The sequence below is a fragment of the Diabrotica undecimpunctata genome, chromosome 1 (genome assembly GCF_040954645.1).
Source record: "Diabrotica undecimpunctata isolate CICGRU chromosome 1, icDiaUnde3, whole genome shotgun sequence".
Lineage (NCBI taxonomy): Eukaryota > Metazoa > Arthropoda > Insecta > Coleoptera > Chrysomelidae > Diabrotica > Diabrotica undecimpunctata.
This window is the reverse complement of record NC_092803.1, coordinates 37,252,446-37,273,375: the sequence shown is the minus strand read 5'-3', so window position 1 is coordinate 37,273,375 and position 20,930 is coordinate 37,252,446. Positions and strand designations below refer to the sequence as shown.

The following is a 20,930-nucleotide window of genomic DNA, read 5'->3' as shown; positions in this document are numbered from 1 at the left end:
TGGGAGTTATATTCATTCATTTTGATGAAAAACTTTGCATTTGTAAATAAAAACTAATCTATATATACGACTATAAAATTTCAAAAATAAACTTGTTTTAATTAATGCATTTTATTTTGTTAATAAACTGCATGTGAATAATTTTCTGTTTCCAAGTTACAAATAATATTGGCTATGAGAATGTTTGCTTGGTTTGTATAGTAATTTCCAGCCACTTCCAGTCGGTCAAAATTTAACTAATGTAGCAAAAAAAATATTACAAAATTTACTAGAGAGTCGAGATTGGGATCAGCGCACCGAGTATATCTTAGTGTTTCACTGGCCTTCTACAGTGAAGTGTGTTTGTTAATAACGGTAGAAAAATATCAAATGTCTGTTCAGATTGTTACATTATTGCTGCAAAATAAAGCAAGTCAACGGGATGTGGCAAGACAATTGAATGTTAGTCGTTTAACTGTGCAGAGAACTAACCAACGATTTCTTGAGACTAGATCTCGTCAACGGCGACCCGGTGCGGGTACCGAAAGGAAAACAACAGTCAGAGAAGATCGCGTTCTCACTATTGCTGCTATTAATTTTAACTATGAGTGATACAGTGATTAAAAAAGAGTTTAATCCAATATTGACTAATAAAAAAACTGACTGGGAGAGCTTCAAAATAAACCTGGGAGAACACAAAATTAATCTTGCTGTGCCATTGAGAAACACGAGGCAACTTGATGACGAATTAGAAGTCTTTATAAAAAATATCCAACAGGCAGCTTGGGAAAATACTCCCACAATAACTTCTAGAACAAAAGAGAACAACTATCCAAAAGAAATCCGAGAACTCATAGTAGAAAAAAGGAAGTTAAGGAAAAAATGGCAGCAATATAGAGCTCCACGAGACAAAACTAGTCTAAATAATGCTACACAAAAACTAAAAAGGGAGATACATAATATACAAAGTTCAACAATTAGTTCTTTTTTAAGTAATTTAACAGCTGACCAAAACACAGATTATTCTTTATGGAAGGCAACAAAAAATGAAGAGACCAATTATTCATTCTCCTCCTATCAAGTTGGAAAACGGCAACTGGGCTAGAAGTAACGAACAGAAAGCAGAACGATTTGCAGATCATTTAGAAAGCACGTTCAAACCCAACCACAATGATGGTGAAGAACTGAGATGGGAAGAACCATTCCAAACTGAAGAAAGAATAACGTTAACATCACTTAAATAAGTATCAACAGAGATAAAAGAGAATATAAATCCTAAGAAAGCTCCAGGATATGATCTCATAACAGGCGAATTATTAAAAAATTTACCAAGAAAAGCCATAGTTAAGCTGACACACCTAATAAATGCTGCTTTTAGATTGAGATATGTTCCCAGACTCTGGAAAGTAGCCGAAGTAATTATGATCGCCAAACTAGGTAAATCTCCTAATGAAGTAACATCCTATCGACCAATATCACTCCTTCCGGTGATGTCAAAACTATTAGAAAAACTTCTATTGAAAAGATTAAAATCAATAATAGAAAGAAAAAATCTTATACCAAATCATCAATTTGGTTTCAGAAATCAACATTCCACTATAGATCAAGTTCACAAAATAACGAATATAATAGGAAAAACATTAGAAGAAAGTAAAGTCTGCTCTACAATCTTTTTGGATGTAGCACAGGCGTTTGATAAAGTCTGGCATGACGGTTTAAACTATAAACTAAGAACGTTCATGCCTAAACAGTATTCAGAAATCTTGAAATCATACATTGCGAATAGATATTTCAGAGTAAAACAAGAAGAAGTTTACACCGACTTAAGTGAGATCAAAGCTGGCGTGCCACAAGGGAGTGTCTTAGTTCCGGTCCTGTACCTATTGTATACGTGTGACATTCCAGAGCTAGAACAAAATACTATTGCCACCTTCGCGGATGATACAGCCATACTGGCGATATAAGACACTAGTGAAGAAGCGACTGATAAGCTGCAACTATCAGTAAATAAAATACATAACTGGACCAGAAAATGGCGAATAAAATTAAATGAGACTAAATCTGCACACGTTAACTTTACAAATAAAAAAATAGAAAATTTTCCAGTTAGAATAAATGATACCCGAATTCCTTATGCAACATCAGCAAAATACTTGGGCATCACCCTAGACGCGAGGCTGTGCTGGAAAGTCCATGTCAAAAAGAAAAGAGGGGAGCTTGATATTAGATATAAGAAATTGTATTGGCTGATTGGAAAAAATTCAACATTATTAATTCATAATAAATTATCCATCTACAAGCAAGTACTGAGGCCAGTATGGGTATATGGGTGCCAACTCTGGGGCTGTACCAAAGCTAGTAATATACATATTATCCAGAGATTTCAAAACAAAGTACTGAGAAACATTGTTGATGCTCCTTGGTATATCCGTAACAGCAACCTCCACCAGGACCTGGGTATGGAAACTGTGATCGAAATAATCAAGAGAACAGCAGCAAGTCACGAGCAGAGGCTGCATAGTCATGTGAATGTCGAGGCAATCCAGCTTCTTGACAACACTGAACTAAAGAGAAGACTCATAAGGACAAAACCATTTGAGCTAGTGTAAATGTGTAACAGTTTAGTGTAAAAAGCAGAGTATAGTGCTGTGAAATTTTGCTGCAATGTGAGTCCGGGCGCAAACTGCTAGAATTCTCCGAAGCCATCTTCAAGCTCTAAGATCAGCAGTCCGCATTTCTACTGTTCGACTAAGGTTAAGAGAACAGAGTTTGATAGCTGCAGTCCAGCTTACTGCTGCTCACAAAAAATACAGACTTGCATTTTTTTAATATATGTTTTATATTTTGAATCCAGTTTTTACGAAATCTGTATGTTTTATTCTTTCCTGATTTTCCATATCCTTTCCTAACTTCTTTGTTATTGCTTTTAAGAATTTTTAAATATATTGATATTTCTCAAATTACTCTGTCTATATTTTTGATATCCATTACTCTCATGTAGTATTTAATTAGGTCTTTAATTAAAATAATGAATATTAAATTATTTATTTTCAGGTAGAAAATATTTTAGTGAACGAAAATGGAAACTACGTTTTATGTGATTTTGGTTCGGCTACAGCTAGAGTATTAAATCCTTTGGAAAAAGGTGTTGCAGTTGTAGAAGAAGAAATCAAACGATACACTACTTTGAGCTACCGATCTCCAGAAATGGTGGACATGTATTGTGGAAAATTGATTTCAACAAAGGCTGATATTTGGGTAATGTTTTATTTTCTTTTTGCTGCTGCTAATGTTATATGTAATATGTAATGGTTTTTTGGATTCTTATATGCTATGGACAATGTAAAATATGTTAAAAAAAGAAATGATTTACATAAATATGAAAGAAGTTGAAAGTAGTGATTTTTATTGAAAAACCTATAAAATATTTTGCTGTCATGCGCACTAATGTTTAATATTTCCCCTTCTGCTATTATAAGGGTTTTCCAATCAGAAATACTTCTTTCTTCTATTTTATTAATATCTTTTCCTTCTATTTTCGAGTCACTTGATTCAATAAAATTAAGAATATCATGTGCCCTTAGAATATTGTTACCATTTGCTACGGCTCTGTCAGACATACACTTAACGGTACCTCCTACTCTATTAGCTAAACTTTTTCTGTGTCCGGGTGTCGTGTATTTCTAGGTTGAATGGTTGAGTCCAAAAACTTCACATTTGTATTTGTACTCTGTTGTGGGTCCGTCCATTTGGAAGTGCATTATTTTTATTTTGGGGACAGTTTTTTTAAATTAATTCAACAACTGGCTGTGAATGGAGCTAATCTACAGGAGAGTCATGTCTTAAGTACTCAGAAACCCCACAAAATGACACACAATTCACTTTTCTTAAATCCTTATCTAGATAATAAAATGCTCCCGTATACATGGATTGTATTTTGGAAGCTCCGAAGTGCGCGTTATGTATTTCTTCTGAATATTTACAAATATAGTTCTGTGAAAAATCTACTACAATAAGCACTTCATTGTCTTTTAAATTTTCTTTTATGACTGAAATTAGAACGAGTCAGATTGATCACATTGTAATAGATTCAAGGCATGGAACAGACGTAATAAACTGCAAATTATAGATGCTCAAACATAGACTCCAATCATTACCTAGTGATCTCAACATTGAGGGCTAGAATTTCAAACACCAGTAAAGAAAATAAAATGGACAGAAAAAAATGAAATGTGCAAAAGCTGAGATATGCGACAATTGCAGAACGGTACTCGGAAAACATCACCAACAGGCTAAGGAATCAAAATGTAGATAAAAAAGGCCGGACGTATATAGACTCCTCCTGGACCAGAATAAAGGAAGGCATTGGAGCAGCAGTTTGACGATGAATGCAAGAATGCAACAAAAGAAAAAAATTAAGCCTACAGAAAGATGCTCACCCGACGAACTAGAACAACTGAAGAGAATTACCAGACAAAGAGAAGAGAAGAAAAGAGAATACACAAAAGAAAAAAACTAAACCACTTAAAAAGGAGCTTAAATATGTAGAAAACCTCAACAGAGAGAAATAATTCAGAGCATTATATAAGTTAACATCAACAGAAAAGAATTCAAGGCAACCACAAGACAATCTAGAAGTCAGAATGGCGACCTATTAACAACAAGGAAAGATGTATTGAATAGATGGGTGGAATACTTTAACCAAGCACTTAATATAGAGAAAGAAGAAGAAAACCTGGAAGACAAAAGAGATGAGGTAAGGGGAACAGACGAGAGGGAAGGGGAACCACCAACGATTCTTAAAGTTAAAGAATCAACTAGCCAGAAACAAATCACCCGGAATAGATAATCTCCCAGCTGAACAATATAAAGAAGGTGGCCATGATACCATAATGGCATTACGCCAGCTTATAAAATAAATATGAACACAGAAATCCCTCCCCAATGATTGGAATATTGGAATACTTTGCACCATACACACAAAAGGAGATATCTTTGAATGCTCTAATCACTGAGGAATTACACTTCTAAATGCAGCGTATAAAATATTTTCCACAGTACTATGGCACCATATGCAGAATGGATAGTAGGAAAATACCAGGCTGGTTTCAGATGTGGTAAATCGACAATTCATCAGATTGCAACCCTGAGACAAATTTTAGAAAAAACACTGGAACATGGCATTGATACTCTGATATTCTGATACTCTGATACTCTCTGATACTGATATTTATAGAGTACAAAGCAGCCTACGACTCTGTGAATAGAAGAGAAATGTTCAAAGCAATGAAAGAGCTAGGAATACCAAATCAGTTTAATAAGGTAAATTTAACAAAACTATCTCTTAAAAAAATTGAATGTAGAGTACGAATTCAGGGGGAACTGTCTGAACCTTTTAAAACAAATAACGGCTACGCCAGGGAGACCCTCTCTCCTGTATACTGTTCAATCTGGCTCTGGAAAAAGTAATACGTATGTCACAAACCACAACCACTGGTTCAATATATAATAAATCAGTGCAAATCCTGGCCCATGCTGATGATATCAATATTGTTCGCAGAACGGAAAACGCTGTACGAGAGGCGTATGTAGCATTAAAAGAATCAGCTACAAAAATGGGTTTAATAATAAACACCAACAAAACGAAATATATGAAAATAAGCACGCAACCACAAATCCTTCGACCACTTGTTATAGAAAACGACGTCATCGAAGCAGTGAACGAATTTGTATACCAGGGAGCGCTCCTTAACACTGAAAATAATACTACCGCAGAGATAAACCGCAGAATTTACACGGCTAACAGTTGCTATTTTGGGCTCAATCTCCTCCTTAAATCCACAATTATATCGAGAAATACAAAAATAAAACTCTACAAAACAATAATACACCCAGTCGTAACATATGGTTCAGAGACCTAGACTCTAACAAAAAATAATGAAAACATGTTAGGATGTTTCGAAAGAAAAGTACTAAGGCGAATCTATGGAGCATTGAATAACAACGGAGTGTGGAGAAGACGATACAACTTCGGACTTTAAAGAACCTGATATCGTAAAACATATTAAGATAGGACGTCTGAGGTGGATAGAGCATGTAATGCGGATGGAACAAAATGTCCCAGCTAGAAAAACGCTCCTTGATAGACTCATTGGTCAGAGAAGAAGAGGAAGACCCAGAACAAGGTTCCTTGATAACATCGATGAAGACATGAGAAATATGGGAATACGTGCCTGGCGAAGGAAGGCGATGGATAGGGACGACTGGAGAGAGATTCTTGAGGAGGCTAGGACCCATACAGAGTTCTAAAGCCAGAATGATGGTGATGATTTTACGACTGAAATTACCCTAATGCTGATGACGACAATCATATTCATGTCGAAGATATAATGTCAATTGCTCATTAACTTTATTGATAAATTCAGAAAACGTGCATTCATCGGTTACCTTGGTATCGGTTGTATAATTGTACATTTTGTTTTTGGCCTCCTTTCTTTAAACATACCGAGTAATCCACTCATGAAAATGTTTAGCATTCCAAACACTTCTTTTTTTAATAATTCAATCAGTACATTTACCAAAAGATTACTCATATTCTTGTACCCTTACTTACGCTTTAGCTGTTGCAAAATTAAAGAAAATTGCGAACATTCAGGATTTTTTGCGATTAAATTAGGTTTTTATCCTATAACTTTTTGAACAATTTTTTGTGAATGTTGCTCAAAAACTGTAGAATTACCAAAATTTTGAGAATTGCCCAGATGCATCTGGATATATAATATAAATTTGTTATGGCAAATGGACTAGTTTCCTTGCCAAACACACTATCATCATCAATAACATACAGTGATGTTGGAACTAGCTTGTTAGTACATACAGTGTGAGGGTAGAAATACCTTTTTAACATTTTCTGCGAAGAAAAACTTAACACATTTTTAAAGAAATCGTTTTTATTTTCGTTTCACATACATTCTAGTATATACAAACTATTGAGTTAGGTTAGACCACTACCTTACACGAGAAATCTAATGAGTTAACAAACAATGTACACAAACAATTATTTCTAACAAGAGAATTATTTAAAATTCCTTGTTAAAGCTAAGAGAGAGCCACGTGCATATAATGTTAAAACCGCAATTCTATGAAATTATCAAAAAACACAAGATCATATTCAATATAAATTTGACAACCTACTGCACGAATGTGGACATATTTCTTTAAAACATCCGCCTTATCATCCAGACTTAAACCCTATAGAAATGGTTTGGGCGCAAATAAAAAATGGAGTTGCAAAACAAAATGTTTATTTTAAGTTAGAAAACAACTTAAAAGTGTTGTTAGAGCAACTGTAGATAACTGGAAAAAAGTGTGTGAACATGTTGTGAAGGTCGAAGATAAGTGTTTGGAAAATGAACGTCGCATATATCGTCGTATTTAATATCGTGAAGTTTCAGTGGGTAATAATATAAATAATAACGGTTTTTTAAGTTAATTAATCTGTAATTAATATTTATTAATACTGTAATACCTTACTACGGTTTCACATACATATATGTAAAACAATATTGCCAAATAAAATCTATAATTATTGTTTAATACATCTTCTAATGCCGCTACAACCCTTTGTGAGTCTTGGCCTGCTTAACAATGTTCTTCCATTCTGCCCTGTCGGATACTTTCCTTCGCCACTGCCTTATGTTCATGAGGTTAAGATCCCTCTCTACGTCGTCTATCCATCTTTTACGCGGCCTTCCTCTTGTTCTGTTTCCTTGGGGCTTCCATCTCTGGACTACTTTTACAGCTCGATTATCTGGCATTCTTTCTAGGTGACCAAGCCAGTTGAGTCTTTGTGACTTTACAAATCTAACAGTATCTGCGCTCTGTATTAGTTCATCCAGCTCGTGGTTCATTTTAATTCTCCACGAACCATCGCTGCATTGGGTTGGTCCAAATATCTTCCTTAGTATTTTGCGCTCAAATATTCACATTTGATTTTCATCCGAGTGTTTACGTTTCACATCCATATGTGACCACTGGTCTAATTACCGTTTTGTAGATTCTAAGCTTAGACTCACGATTCAGTACTTACTTTTCATTGTCTTTGTATGCATAAAAGCACTTATTACCGCTAACTTTACTGTGTTTACATATCTTTAACAATTTCATTTAAATCATAAGTATTTTTTGGAACGCCACTGCTTTGTTAGCTCAGGCTTTACTGTTCAGATAAATTTCCGCCACTACATTTGAAATACCCTCTACTTCATAATACAAGATCTCGTGGAATTCTTATAACTGGTTTTTACATCTTCTACACTTTCCACAACACTTTTGATCTAACACCAACCCTTTTCACAAAATCATAATCACAAATCCTTTCGTCAGGTCTTCACCATAGCCAATCACTACATCTGGTGATTTTAAACTCTTCCAGCCATCAATTTTCCAAGCTCTGTACTAAGCTCTGTAATTGAACATTTTCTATTTCATACTACCTATTGTCGAGGAAAGCACTTATCAATTTAACTTGTGGCCTTATTTCTGACCTGACCACAGCTGTACAAATCAGTTCTAGTTTATAGTCAGTCAGTTAGGCAGTATAGACAGTTTTTGATTTATCAGTCGTCAACTGTATCATGTGATGCATTGTCTCTGAATCTTCTAACCATTCTTCTAATGTGTAATGATGAACATATATCAAATTCTCATATGTCGCATACGTCTATCTTTTCTGACAAAATGTTGAAGCTATTACAAATTCATCAACGCTTAAATGATATATTCGATTCATGTTTTTAACTAATAGGTTAAATAATACAGTGATACAATCCAGCCCTCGGCTTACAAGCTCTAAACACAATGTATTATACCAGCAGTGAAATTGTACGATAACATTTTACTTTGTTTTTAGGCTTTAGGCTGTTTACTATACAAAATATGTTTCTTTACATTACCATTTGGAGAAAGTACCTTAGCTATACAGAGTGGAAACTTCAGCATTCCAGATAGTTCTCGATATTCAAAAGGACTACATCAACTTATAAGTAAGTAAATAGTCTGGCAGCAGGTATAAAGTATTATTAATTTAATTTTTAGGATACATGTTAGAACCCGATCCAGAGCAGAGGCCAGATATTTATCAAGTTAGTTCTATAGCATTTCAATTATTAGGTAGAGAAAACCCTGTAAAGAATTTAATGGTAAGTTTAATTTAATATCGATTTGAATTTGGTCTCTTTTTATGAAATATTATTTTCCCAGAAATCTTCAACGCCAAATCTAGATGAAATACCAGTTCCACCATTCGAATCAGAATTAAAGAAAACTCAGATAAAAGTGCAAACTAGCAAGACCGTAGCACCTGTGATAGAAGGAACCAGCGTAATGCCGCGACAACGACCAAAAGGAAGTTCAGCCACTCCCTTGAACCTCAACAATATACCTTTAACTCTGTGTCCTAGTCCTACCTTAGCGAAAAAATCCCAGAGCCCTGTAGTGCCCGCAGCTCAGACCAATTTCCAAGGTAATGTCCCTTATAATCCACCCTTTCCAGCTCCTAGTTCCAATTCTAACAATCAGAACTTTTCTCCTAACTTTTTCCCTACTCCTGAAATGCCTCCTCCTCATTTGGACTCATTATTTCAGTCTTCCATCTATCCTGATCCCTTTCGAGATGATTCTGGAGCCTCACCCACTACTGCTGATGCTAACAATGGAAACAAAATTGAAAGTAGGGTAAGTGAGATAGAGGCAACAAATTGTTAAAGTGTTCTATTAAAAATTCAATTCGTCAGTATTGATAAATTTGTTTTCTTTTAATTATGAACCATACATTACATTCATCAATCACCGCTTCATGACAACTTTTATATATGATGATAACTATTAGTCAGCGTCCGAAACGGATGTATTCAACTAGATGAAAATTATATCTTATTTTTGTTGTCTCATTGTAATATCTATTTATAGGACAATTTTATGAGTCAGGCACCTGCTAGTCTGCCGGTGAATATAGTATCACCAGTTTCTCCAGAAAACCCCTTGTTCGACACTGGAAATGTCACTCAAGGTGTATCCCTTCAGATGGGATCGGGTTTGACCGAATCCAGCAACGTTATCGGAGGAAACAGCACCCCTCCCGCTTCTCCAACCCTTGCCGTACCTAGAGGCCATAGACGAAACATGAGTGATACTACAGCATTTAATAAGTAAGTATTTGAAATTATTATTTTTTCTCTTACATTTTCGGATTCGACATCCTCTTTTAATAGGCAAAGTGCTAGTTCAATTTTCGGTATCTTCTAAAGCTAAACAGTTACACTATTTTTGGTCGTCCAATGCTTCTTCGTCCTCTGGGTGGTTTGTCTCTAGATATTTTTTCTATTATGTTCGTCATTCCTGCAATATGTTTATTCCTGCAATATGTTTTTGTCATAGACAGTTTTGCCAAATATTCTTCGCCAAGTATTTTCATTTCTGTTGTTTCCACTACTCGTTTTGTTGTACTTGTTTTAGGCCTTATTTCTGCAGTGTACGTCAAAATGTAATATATATATATATATATATATATATATATATATATATATATATATTTTCGAAAGAAAGCGAAAGTACTCGGGCAGGATTTGATTATTACAATTGTGCTCGATATTTGCCGTTAATTTTTCAAAGTTCATTTATTCGAGCATTCAACCTTATATCAAAATGTAATATTGTTGTCTCGTAAACTTAAGTTTTAATGTCGATTTCAAGATCTTTCGTTTTCTCGGTACTATGTCTTCACCGATCACTTACTATTGCCTGCAACATTAAAAATAAAAGTGAAAAAGTTAACAAACCTTAAACACAATATATAGGTGCAGAAAGCTCTCTGATCCCACAGTAAGAACAGAGGTATGAGTAGAATTAAATTCAAGATTGTAGAGCATTCACCAAATGACAAATGAAAAAAGCATTAAAGATACGTGGAGACAGATGGAAAAGGTCCGTTATGGAGGTTAGTGTAAATAAGTTAAAAAAGGTTAGATCACACACAAAGGCTGTATAACTGACCTCCCATGTGCCATCCCTGTTGAGGCTGGCAACCATTATTGCCAATTTGTTTCTATCCATTGGTGTCCAATCAATCTCTTATATTTCTCAGTGACGATTTCTTCTTTTGACGTATAATTCTTCCATTTATCTTTCCCTTCGAAATTAGTTGTAGCTGTTCATACTCAGTGTGGGTTATGATATAACCGATGTAAGCCGTTTGTCTCACCTTATCATTTCGGACCTTTTCGACTGCCTCAGTGCAATTAAAGCCATGAAAAATCTCTACCCGAAATATCCTAGAGAGAAAATCCATAGAGAAAATGATAAAATTGAAACTTCAGAAAGCCCAAGAAACACTCAGAACAGTAAACTTCTTGTGGATACCTTCCCACATTGGTATCGAAGGCAATGAATTAGCAGATATAAGTGCTCGCGATGCTATCGGTAACGACGAATCAGGGGTCGAATATCGGAGTGCAGAAGTAATTTAAAAGCCTTTTTAAAAAATAAAGCGTGGAAAGGGGTGTGGCAAAATTCGGTTTCTAATCTAAAACAGATTAAGAGTGGCATTTCTCCGTGGCAACCAACAACAACAAGCAGATCTCAAGTAATTATATCACGTATCAGACTGGGCCATAGTAGGTGTACACACACCTGTTCTTAAACAGCGAAGCTCTAAAGTGTTCAATTTGTGACGTAATAGACAGTATAGACCATTTCATAATTGACTGTCCTAAATATGCCATTAAAAGACATGTATATGGCATCCCGAATAACTTGCAAACGTTACTTGGAAATTTTATCTACAGAAAACTAATAGGGTATCTATCTAGTATAAATATCTTGTATAAAATTGAAACATGCAAGTACTGTTATTCGCATTTAAGTATACTGTGTTTATTATGTCCCTAATATCCTTCGGGAGGCTAAAAAAAAACAAAAAAAAACTTAGCATACGTGTGCAAAGCCACATTTCAAACGCTTGCAGCTTTTTTAAATCTTCTTGCTTCATCGTCTACGTTTCGCATCTATACAGCAGTAAGGACCAAAGGTTCCACTTTAGTGTCCGAAGTTTTACCTGGATGACCAACTTCAGGTGGCATAGAAATTTGTTGATGTAGATAACTGACGACATTCTAAAATGAATGGATCTTCGTAGATCACATAAAAATAAAAAATCTTACCCGGTATAAAGACATACAAAAATAAATGAGGTCTTAAGATTAGACACGCGAAGGAAGAATAGTTAACGGGACAAAGCGATGATACAGAGCAGTTAGAGGCTAGACAATTGCAAGAATGGAAAAATATATTGAAAATGTTTTTGTAGATAATAGTACTTCATACAATTTTACTACATGTAACGACAACGATATCACTAAGAAAGAATTTTACACACCATAGCAATCTTTAAAGATGGAAAGATTCTGGAACAATATGGCATTCATATAAAGTTTTTGAAAACACTTTAAGAAGATAGACCTATCTCAGTCTTATTAAGCTTGCTCAATTATATAGGGTGACCAAACGATAACGAAACAAGCATTATCAGGAACTATGACATCATTTTTAAAAAACTCAGCGACAGGTCAATTTTTGATTAAAGAGGACACATTTTTCCGGTATTTTCGATTATTTTTCTTTCAATATTGCTAATAATTTCCTAAAGAAGGAGCTAATACTTCTTTTATCAAACCAATATTATTCTGCAATATTCCAAAAAGCCCCATCCGTAAATGGGAAAAGGAACTTAGTGCTGCCTCCTAGGAAAATGGTCCAGGTCAAAGGCAAACAAAAAGATTATTAAAACCTGCTGCAAAAATTATTCGATACGTTAAAATACTCTTAACATTTAAACTGAACGAGTAATCACAGATATTCTAACTAGATACTGTTCACTCAGATATTATCTCTATAAAATGGGCAAAGTAGACAGAGCAACATGAAAATTCTGCAAAAATTTAGAGGAAATGGTCCAACATACTGTTTGCAACTGTATCGTTTATACCCCAAAGCAGTAAATACCTGGAACAAGTATTTTTAGAACCTGATCAAGTAGCACACGTAACTCCAAAACGGAAGATAGACTTTTTTAGAAGTATAGATCTTTTGGACTAAAACATAGATGTAGGGTATTCTCAAAAGATCTTTTAGATCACAGTGTAGAAATGTCTTCGAAGCCTATGATTGAAATCCGCAATCTACAACATCAAAATTTGAAGCTAATAAATTTATATCTCACTGATTACAGCACTCGTTGAAGTATTCGATTGTTTATACACTTTAATGTATAGATATTATATAGTACATTGGATTTTGACGTTGTTTTCTTTAATTTCTAGAGCTTACGCATCTGAAACATCTCAATTCCTAGCTCCTTTTGAATCGTCGATAAAACCCCGTAGTGTCACTTCGCCCACAGAATCATGCGAGGATCCAAATAGAACCTTGGCTCCAATGGGCACTTCCGCATCGACAAAAGACTTAAGTCGGGCTATGGGCCCCGACAGTCGATCTCTATCTGCTGATGTGGCCGATTGGAACCCCTTCGAAGAAGCCCCTTTTAGCCAGTTGACTGAGGACCATATTTTCGGTGCGGAGTTTGACAAGATTAGAAGAGGAAGCAGCAACAGTAAGTACTTTTATATCATTTTATTTTCATTGATCAAGTCATCAGTTTCTACGTTGTCGCAGTGCAACCAACTGCTTATAAATTCCGTAATAATAGTAATTTGGATATATTTTTTTGGATTTTTGTACATTCATATTCAAGAATGACAATTTATACATATTGTGATATATTAGATTTGAATTATTTGTATTTCTTGTGGTGTTACTGCTCTCTGTGCATTATAACATTTAAATCGCGCTGCAAACGGACTCTACTGGGGTTAGAAATACCCGTCCAATGTGGCGAGAAGCTGCTTGTAGGTTTTTTTTCGCGTTTGTCAGACCTTACCAGATCGAAAATAAGGTGATATGCGTCCTCGTCCAAAGCGTTTAGGAAAATAGCTCTCATCTTCTCCGCGTCCGTATTAACTTTGATACCGTTTGCTGCGAAATAATTTCCTAACCGCGCTTTGAAAATATACCGGACCACATACCGATTCTGCCATTTTTCACACTTTTTTCACTATTTTTTACACGTTTTTAATACTTTACCTCGTTGCCAATTATGTGCTGTATTAACATGAACTATTTTGCTAATACACACAAGTGCTCTAGACGTTGCTACTTTAAATAAAAGATGGACATTAAACAGACTAATTTTATTGTATAAACTAAGGTAACAAACAAGAGATGAATACATGATGCAAAAAATAAGAAAAAAGTACCTTAGCTTTATATGGTAACACAGAAGTAAAAGCTGGTATTCTTCTGTACGTCGATATATAATTAAGAGACAATAATTGTTTAAATATCTAATTCATATAATGAACCAGTCGCCGAGCTATACCTGTCACAATTTACTATTGTGACAACCGTGAAAAGATGAGAAGAAGGGTAAGGATGTAGACTTGACAGGGTAATACTAAGTAACCTTGAAAAGTCAACATCAAGGAAGTACTTGGGAATGACCAGGAAAAACCTACGCTGGACAGTTGGTTTTTTAACTGGTCATTGTCAACTAAGCAAATACCCCCACTTACTGGGGCAAGTAGACACACCTCTATGCAGGAAGTGTGAACGAGAAGATGAAACTGTAGAGCATATCCTATGTGAATCCCTGAAGTTATCGTTAATACGAGAGTACGCGTTCGGCGAGTCCTGATCCACCCCTGTCCACATAAGGGAGATGTCCCCTAGTGACTTGTCCACCTTTCTAGAAATGGCAGGATGGACAATGAGTTAAGGACGACAGTTCCCTGGGAGGATGCACAATGGGTCCATTGTGGCCCAAGTGCTGTGCAACTTAAATCGCCCTCCCTACTCTGCAGATACAGATACTACAATTTTATGAATAGTCATTATGGCCTATTTTTAAACCCAACTTTTATATAAACATAAATTTTAATAATTCTTGGTTGTAGCAATAAAAAATGAACAGATAAGATGATATGAATTCTTTAACACTTTAAGTCAGCCTATTTACTATTCGGCGTCCAATTTTCAATTACAATTTTTATGGCGCTATATATAAAAATAAAATATGACGTATATTATACGTCGAAAATTTTGACCCTACTATCTCCTTTAGTGCAGCGTGTTGTTAGTGTCCTAGTATTTAGGCCTTGAGCCCTAATATAGAACTTAATTTCATACCTTCAAAATTACCAAGAATAGGTGAATTTATTGAAACTTGGCAATACAGCTCCGCTACATCGCTTATAGGTAAACTAGCATCTGTCGGCCACGTACAATGCTAACCAAATGTTTCTTATCTGCTCTCTGTCATTTACAACGGATATCGAACATTCTCGCGGCTTACCATCTCTAATAGAAGTTTCTACTCTGGTTTCGATTTGTTTGAAATTATAGAAGATCTGCTCGACAGCGGAGCAAGCATGTATAAATAATGCGGTTGTTAAGGTCGCGGTTCCAAACGCGTAACTTTGCCGCATTTCCTTTACGTAAATTTTACAGCAGCAAATTCACACGGAACTATGGATAGATTTTTAACAGAACGTAAGCGAGTATTAGGATGTAGACAAAATGTAGATAAGTGGACAAAATGTAGAAATGTAATAACTGAGAAGGCATCAGCAATATTGGGGAAAACTAAACCAGTTAGACAAAACGAATGGTTTGACGAGGAGTGCCAAGAAGCAACAGAAAACAAAAATAGAGCATACCTAAAGACAACTGAAGCTAGATGCACAAAAAGAGCAAAGGAGGAATACCGGTGGCGACGCTCTGCTGCAAGCACTGCATAGACTTTTACTTCTTTTCTGGCAAAATGAGATCATGCCCTGTGAAGGGTCTTAAGGCGTGATATGCCCGTTACATAAGAATGCGATCAGCTGCAGTCAGAGGTATAACTCTGTTAACAACTGCTTACAAAATACTAGCAAATATTCTCTACAAAAGGCTACAAGTTTACACAGTTGGCATAGTTGGAAGATACCAGGCTGAATTTACTCTAGAAAAATCAACAATTGACCAGATTTATTCAATAAGACAGATCCTCGAGAAAACATTGAATTTAACATTAAACCCATCACCTATTTGTCGACTTCAAGACCGTCATATGACAATTTCTAGAGAACAGTACTATACCAATCAATACGCGAGTTCGGTATACCAGAAAAACATCCGATTAACGAGAAAGACAATGAATAACTTAAAAGCTAGCTTTAGGATACGGGGTGAATATTATCGATCCTTTGAGATATTTAACATTGTCTTGGAAAAGGCAGTCCGAGACACACGAGTTAGAGACGGCGGTACTATTTACAATAGATCGATACAAATTTTAGCATACGCTGATGACATTGGCATAATAGGGCGTAGCAAGCAAGATATTGAGCAATATTTCCTAGAATTGGAGACGGCAGCGAAACAGGTCGGTCTAGTCACCAACGAAGACAAAAAAAGTACATGTTGGTTACTAAGGATCCTATAGCAAATGAGGAACGGGAAACAGCATTTGGAAGTCATAATATCTTTAAACGTGTTGACAGCTTCACATACTTTGGCTCGCTAGTGACTACTACCAATAGAACAAGCGAAGAAATTAAAAGACGAATAAACCTTACAAATAGGCCATACTATGGACTACAAAAACAATTCCTCAATCTAACGCAGAAGGATGAAAGACTTCTGGGAATATTCGAGCGCAAGATCTTCTTCTTCTAATGGCGCTACAACCCTTTGTGAGTCTTGGCCTGCTTAACAATGTTCTTTCATTCTGCCCTGTCGGATACTTTCCTTCGCCACTGCCTGATGTTCATGGTTTTAAGATCCCTCTCTACGTCGTCTATCCATCTTTTACGGGGCCTTCGTCTTGTTCTGTTTCCTTGGGGCTTCCATCTCTGGACTACTTTTACAGCTCGATTATCTGGCATTCTTTCTAGGTGACCAAGCCAGTTTAGTCTTTGTGACTTTACAAATCTTACAATATCTGCGCTGTGCATTAGTTCATCCAGCTGGTGGTTTTATTTTAATTCTCCACGAACCATCGCTGAATTGGGTTGGTTTAAATATCTTCCTTAGTATTTTGCGCTCAAATATTCTCAGTTGATTTTCATCAGTGGTTGAGAGGGTCCATGTTTCACACCCATATGTGACCACTGGTCTAATTACTGTTTTGTGGATTCTAAGCTTAGACTCACGATTCAGTAACTTACTTTTCATTAAAAACTTACTTAAGTCTTTGTATGTATAAAAGCACTTATTGCCCTCCAGAGTCATTCGTATGAGTTTAACCAACTTATTGGGTATTCCTAACATAGATAGTTGCTTTAACATCTTTTGTCGATCTACAACATCAAACGCCTGTTTGAAATCGATATACAAGTTGTAAATAGGTATGTTGTATTTAACACATTTTTCATGTATACCTCTTAACATATGTATTTAATCTATAGGTGACCTCTTTGGTCTGAAGCCACATTATTATTCACCAATAATCTCCTCCAAAAACGATTCCAGGCAGCTGTATATAATTCCTGATAATATCTTGTAGACGACATTTAAAACTGTTATGCCCCTATAATTTTTGCAGAGTCGCAGTCGTTCGTCTCCCCCTTTGTACATAGGAAGTATGATTTCTACTTTCCAATCTTCTGGGATGACTTCTAGTTTCCATATGCGGTCGATTAGTTTATGGATACGCCTCCATAGCGCATGTCCACCATTCTTTATCAGTTCTGCGGTTATTCCATCTGTGCCAGGTGCTTTGTTATTTTTTAGATGTTTTATGACGTTTATCGTTTCTTCCAATGTTGGTTGCTCAACTGGTTGTTCTGCTGTGTGGTAAATTATTTCTTCATCTTCGTTTTGTTCTTTTTCTGGGTTTAACAGCTCTTGAAAATGCTCCTTCCACCTTTTCATTATTTCCTCTTTCTCGCTGATAATTGCCCCATTTTTGTCTTTCGAACTGTTGATCTTGTCATGTATCCTTGGGTGTATTGTTTGGTTTGTTTGTAAAATTTTCTAGTCTTTCTTCTGTTATTATAATTTGTAATTTGTTGTATTTTTCTATTCAACATATCTCTCTTTTTTCTTCTACATATTTTCTTTGCATCTTTTCTGAGTTCTTCATATGCCCTTCTATTCAATCGGAAATCCCTTTGTAGACATTTCTGTCTAGCTATATTTTTGCTATTTATTATTTGTTGGCAATCTTGGTCAAACCATTCCTTATTTCTTTTGCTAGGTTTCACCTAATGTTTCCTTTTTGCCATATTTGTAATTGTCGTTTGGATGACATTCCATTCTTCTTCAATGTTGTTTTGTTCTCCTCTTTCATTTAATATTACTTTTATTTTCTGCTGGTACTCATTCTTCTTTTTAGGATTTTTAAACATATATGTGTTCCATTTTCTTTGTTTGGCGCCTTTCTCTTTTCTTACCATTGATATTCTTTGTTATATCTTCGATATAACCAAGAAATGGTCCGAATCGCAATTTGCGCCTCTATAAGTTCTAACATCCATTACGGAGGTTGCCCACCTCCGCTTAGATATTCATATGTGATCAATTTGATTAAATTTATTAGTACCAGGTATCATCCAGGTTCCTTTATGAATATTTTTATGAGGGAAACACGTACTAACAACTCTTAGTTTGTTTGCCAAGCGTAAGATACTCCGCAAAATATTTGGAGCTATAAAAGATCAAGGACAGTGGCGCAAAAGATTTAATTTCGAATTATACCAACTCTTTAATGAACCAGATGTCGTAACGTTCATTAAAACACAGCGACTTAGATGTGCCGGACACATAACACCGGCCAACATGATTGCTAAAAAGCTAAAGACATATAGGAAGAAGAAGCAGAGGTTGACTGCGAATTAGATGGTTAGATAGAGTTAAGACCGACTTAGGGATACTAGAGATCAGAAAATGGCAACACATTACCAGAAACAGAACAGAATGACGACTAATCTTGGAACAATAAAGCGAGTATTAGACAATGGTGAAGCATCAACAGGTGCACAGTCGAACATGGTTTAGCTACAAATAATACTTGTGAACATGGATAACATCAAATGTAGTCCAAACCAAAGAAATTAGGATACTTTGAAATAGCACATACATCATTCATTAAACTTAAAAAGTTTTTATGTTGTCGGGATATAAGGTTAAAGCTACGCCTAAGGATGCTTCGATATTCGATGATTCAAAGACTCCCAAATGTGGAAGTAACTAGAAAGATAGGAAATGAAGCGGAAATAATATTGACGCCTTAAAAGACGAAAATTTGAGAACATCTGATGAGAGGGCAAAAATACTCATTATGCAGGAAAAGTCGAGGAAAGCGAAATGTAGGAAGACGAAGAATATCCTGATGATTTCCAATTTCCGTAGAGATGGAACTTGAAAGAAAAAATGTACCTTTTATCCGTTTTTATCTTCTCACTTCTTTGTTGGTATTTTCAATGTTCTTCTTGTTTCTTTGTCGGTTAATTCATACAATGAAATCTCAGTAACTTACCACTTTTCTTTAGTATTTTTTATACAATTGGTAGCCTAAAGAGGTCGTTCACTTCAAACGGTTGGAAACAAATACAATCGTATCCACCTAACACGTTTTTATTTTATTATTTTTATATATTTTGCGTATATTTGCGTAAAAAATACTGTAAAAAATATCCAGTGCTTTAAAAAATTATAAATTTATATAAAACCACCAATACTCGACCTTACTGTATGACTTTTAACCATGAACTGACGATCTGTTATAACTATTTCAGATTATTTTTATATTTTTATTTTCTTCCATATCTTCTGTCGATGATAATAATTGTTTCTATATATATTATTATATAAATAGTATTTGCGTTTATGTTTTATTCATATTGTTTATTTATTTCTTAAAGCAATTCTGTATTAAATACAAACTTACATTTTTTTTATTATTAAATGAAATTTCCTAATCTATGGTCTAAAGAGAATCAAACAATTTGGTTTTTATTGCTCTATTTTTTAAATATAATTCTTTAATCGTCAAAATGTAAATAAGATAATTAGTTGACAAAAAGTTAAAGTGTAAATATGATCTAGAAAGATACGTAGGATGTGGTAATAAAGTTAACAAACTTTTAGTTTTATGTTGATAGTATTAGAGGTAAGTTCGTTTTTTAAAATTTTAAATGCACTTCGTTTCGACGGGTCGGACATGGTTTGGTTAATAATTATTTCTCATTATTTTTGTTGTCTTATGTCTTGAAAAGTAGGCATTCTCTTTTTTTAGGCATCTTTCGTCAAGTGCCTTAGCGATTTTGTCTTTTGTCTCCTAACAATTCAGTTAATGAGTTTGTTTTCATTTAAATATTCCACTTTCTTGTTTTTTCTTGGCTTCCACTTTCGGAAACTAATTTTAATACCTCCAAACATTTTTCTTGTGATTTTTCTTTCCCATATTTACTGACTCATATTTATACATATAACAATTGTAGGTCTTAGGTTTCTTGCATTGATTCTATTGAATATATGAGCCTTTGAAAGCCATAGTGGTACAAGTCACTTCAAGTAAATTGTGAGATACAAAGCCTTAAAGTTTAGATCTTCTTCTTCATGTGCCGAGCTCGATTATCGAGCGTTGGCTATCAAATTGGCTATAGTAATTTTGTTGACGGCAGCTCGGAAAAGAGATGCAGAGGATCTGTCAAACCGATCTCTCAGGTTTCTAAGCCATGACGTTCTTCTTCGACCTGGCCCCCTTCTTCAGAAGAGGGCCAGGTCGAAAAAAAGTTTAGATGTATGTTTAGATGCCAGTAAAAGTTTAGATGCAACTAAAAAATCTTGAAACC

At 35.2% G+C, this 20,930-nt stretch overlaps 1 protein-coding gene across 1 annotated transcript in view; it reads left to right on the top strand.

Annotated features, from left to right (window-relative positions):
* Nak (Numb-associated kinase) overlaps positions 1-20,930 on the top strand; it is a 67,353-nt gene that overhangs the window by 12,236 nt on the left and 34,187 nt on the right. Inside the window, exons 4-9 of the mRNA XM_072541105.1 lie at positions 3,034-3,237; positions 8,891-9,023; positions 9,076-9,179; positions 9,241-9,714; positions 9,949-10,187; positions 13,356-13,645. Of these exons, the coding sequence (XP_072397206.1) occupies positions 3,034-3,237; positions 8,891-9,023; positions 9,076-9,179; positions 9,241-9,714; positions 9,949-10,187; positions 13,356-13,645 (1,444 nt within the window). The remainder of the gene's footprint in view (positions 1-3,033; positions 3,238-8,890; positions 9,024-9,075; positions 9,180-9,240; positions 9,715-9,948; positions 10,188-13,355; positions 13,646-20,930) is intronic.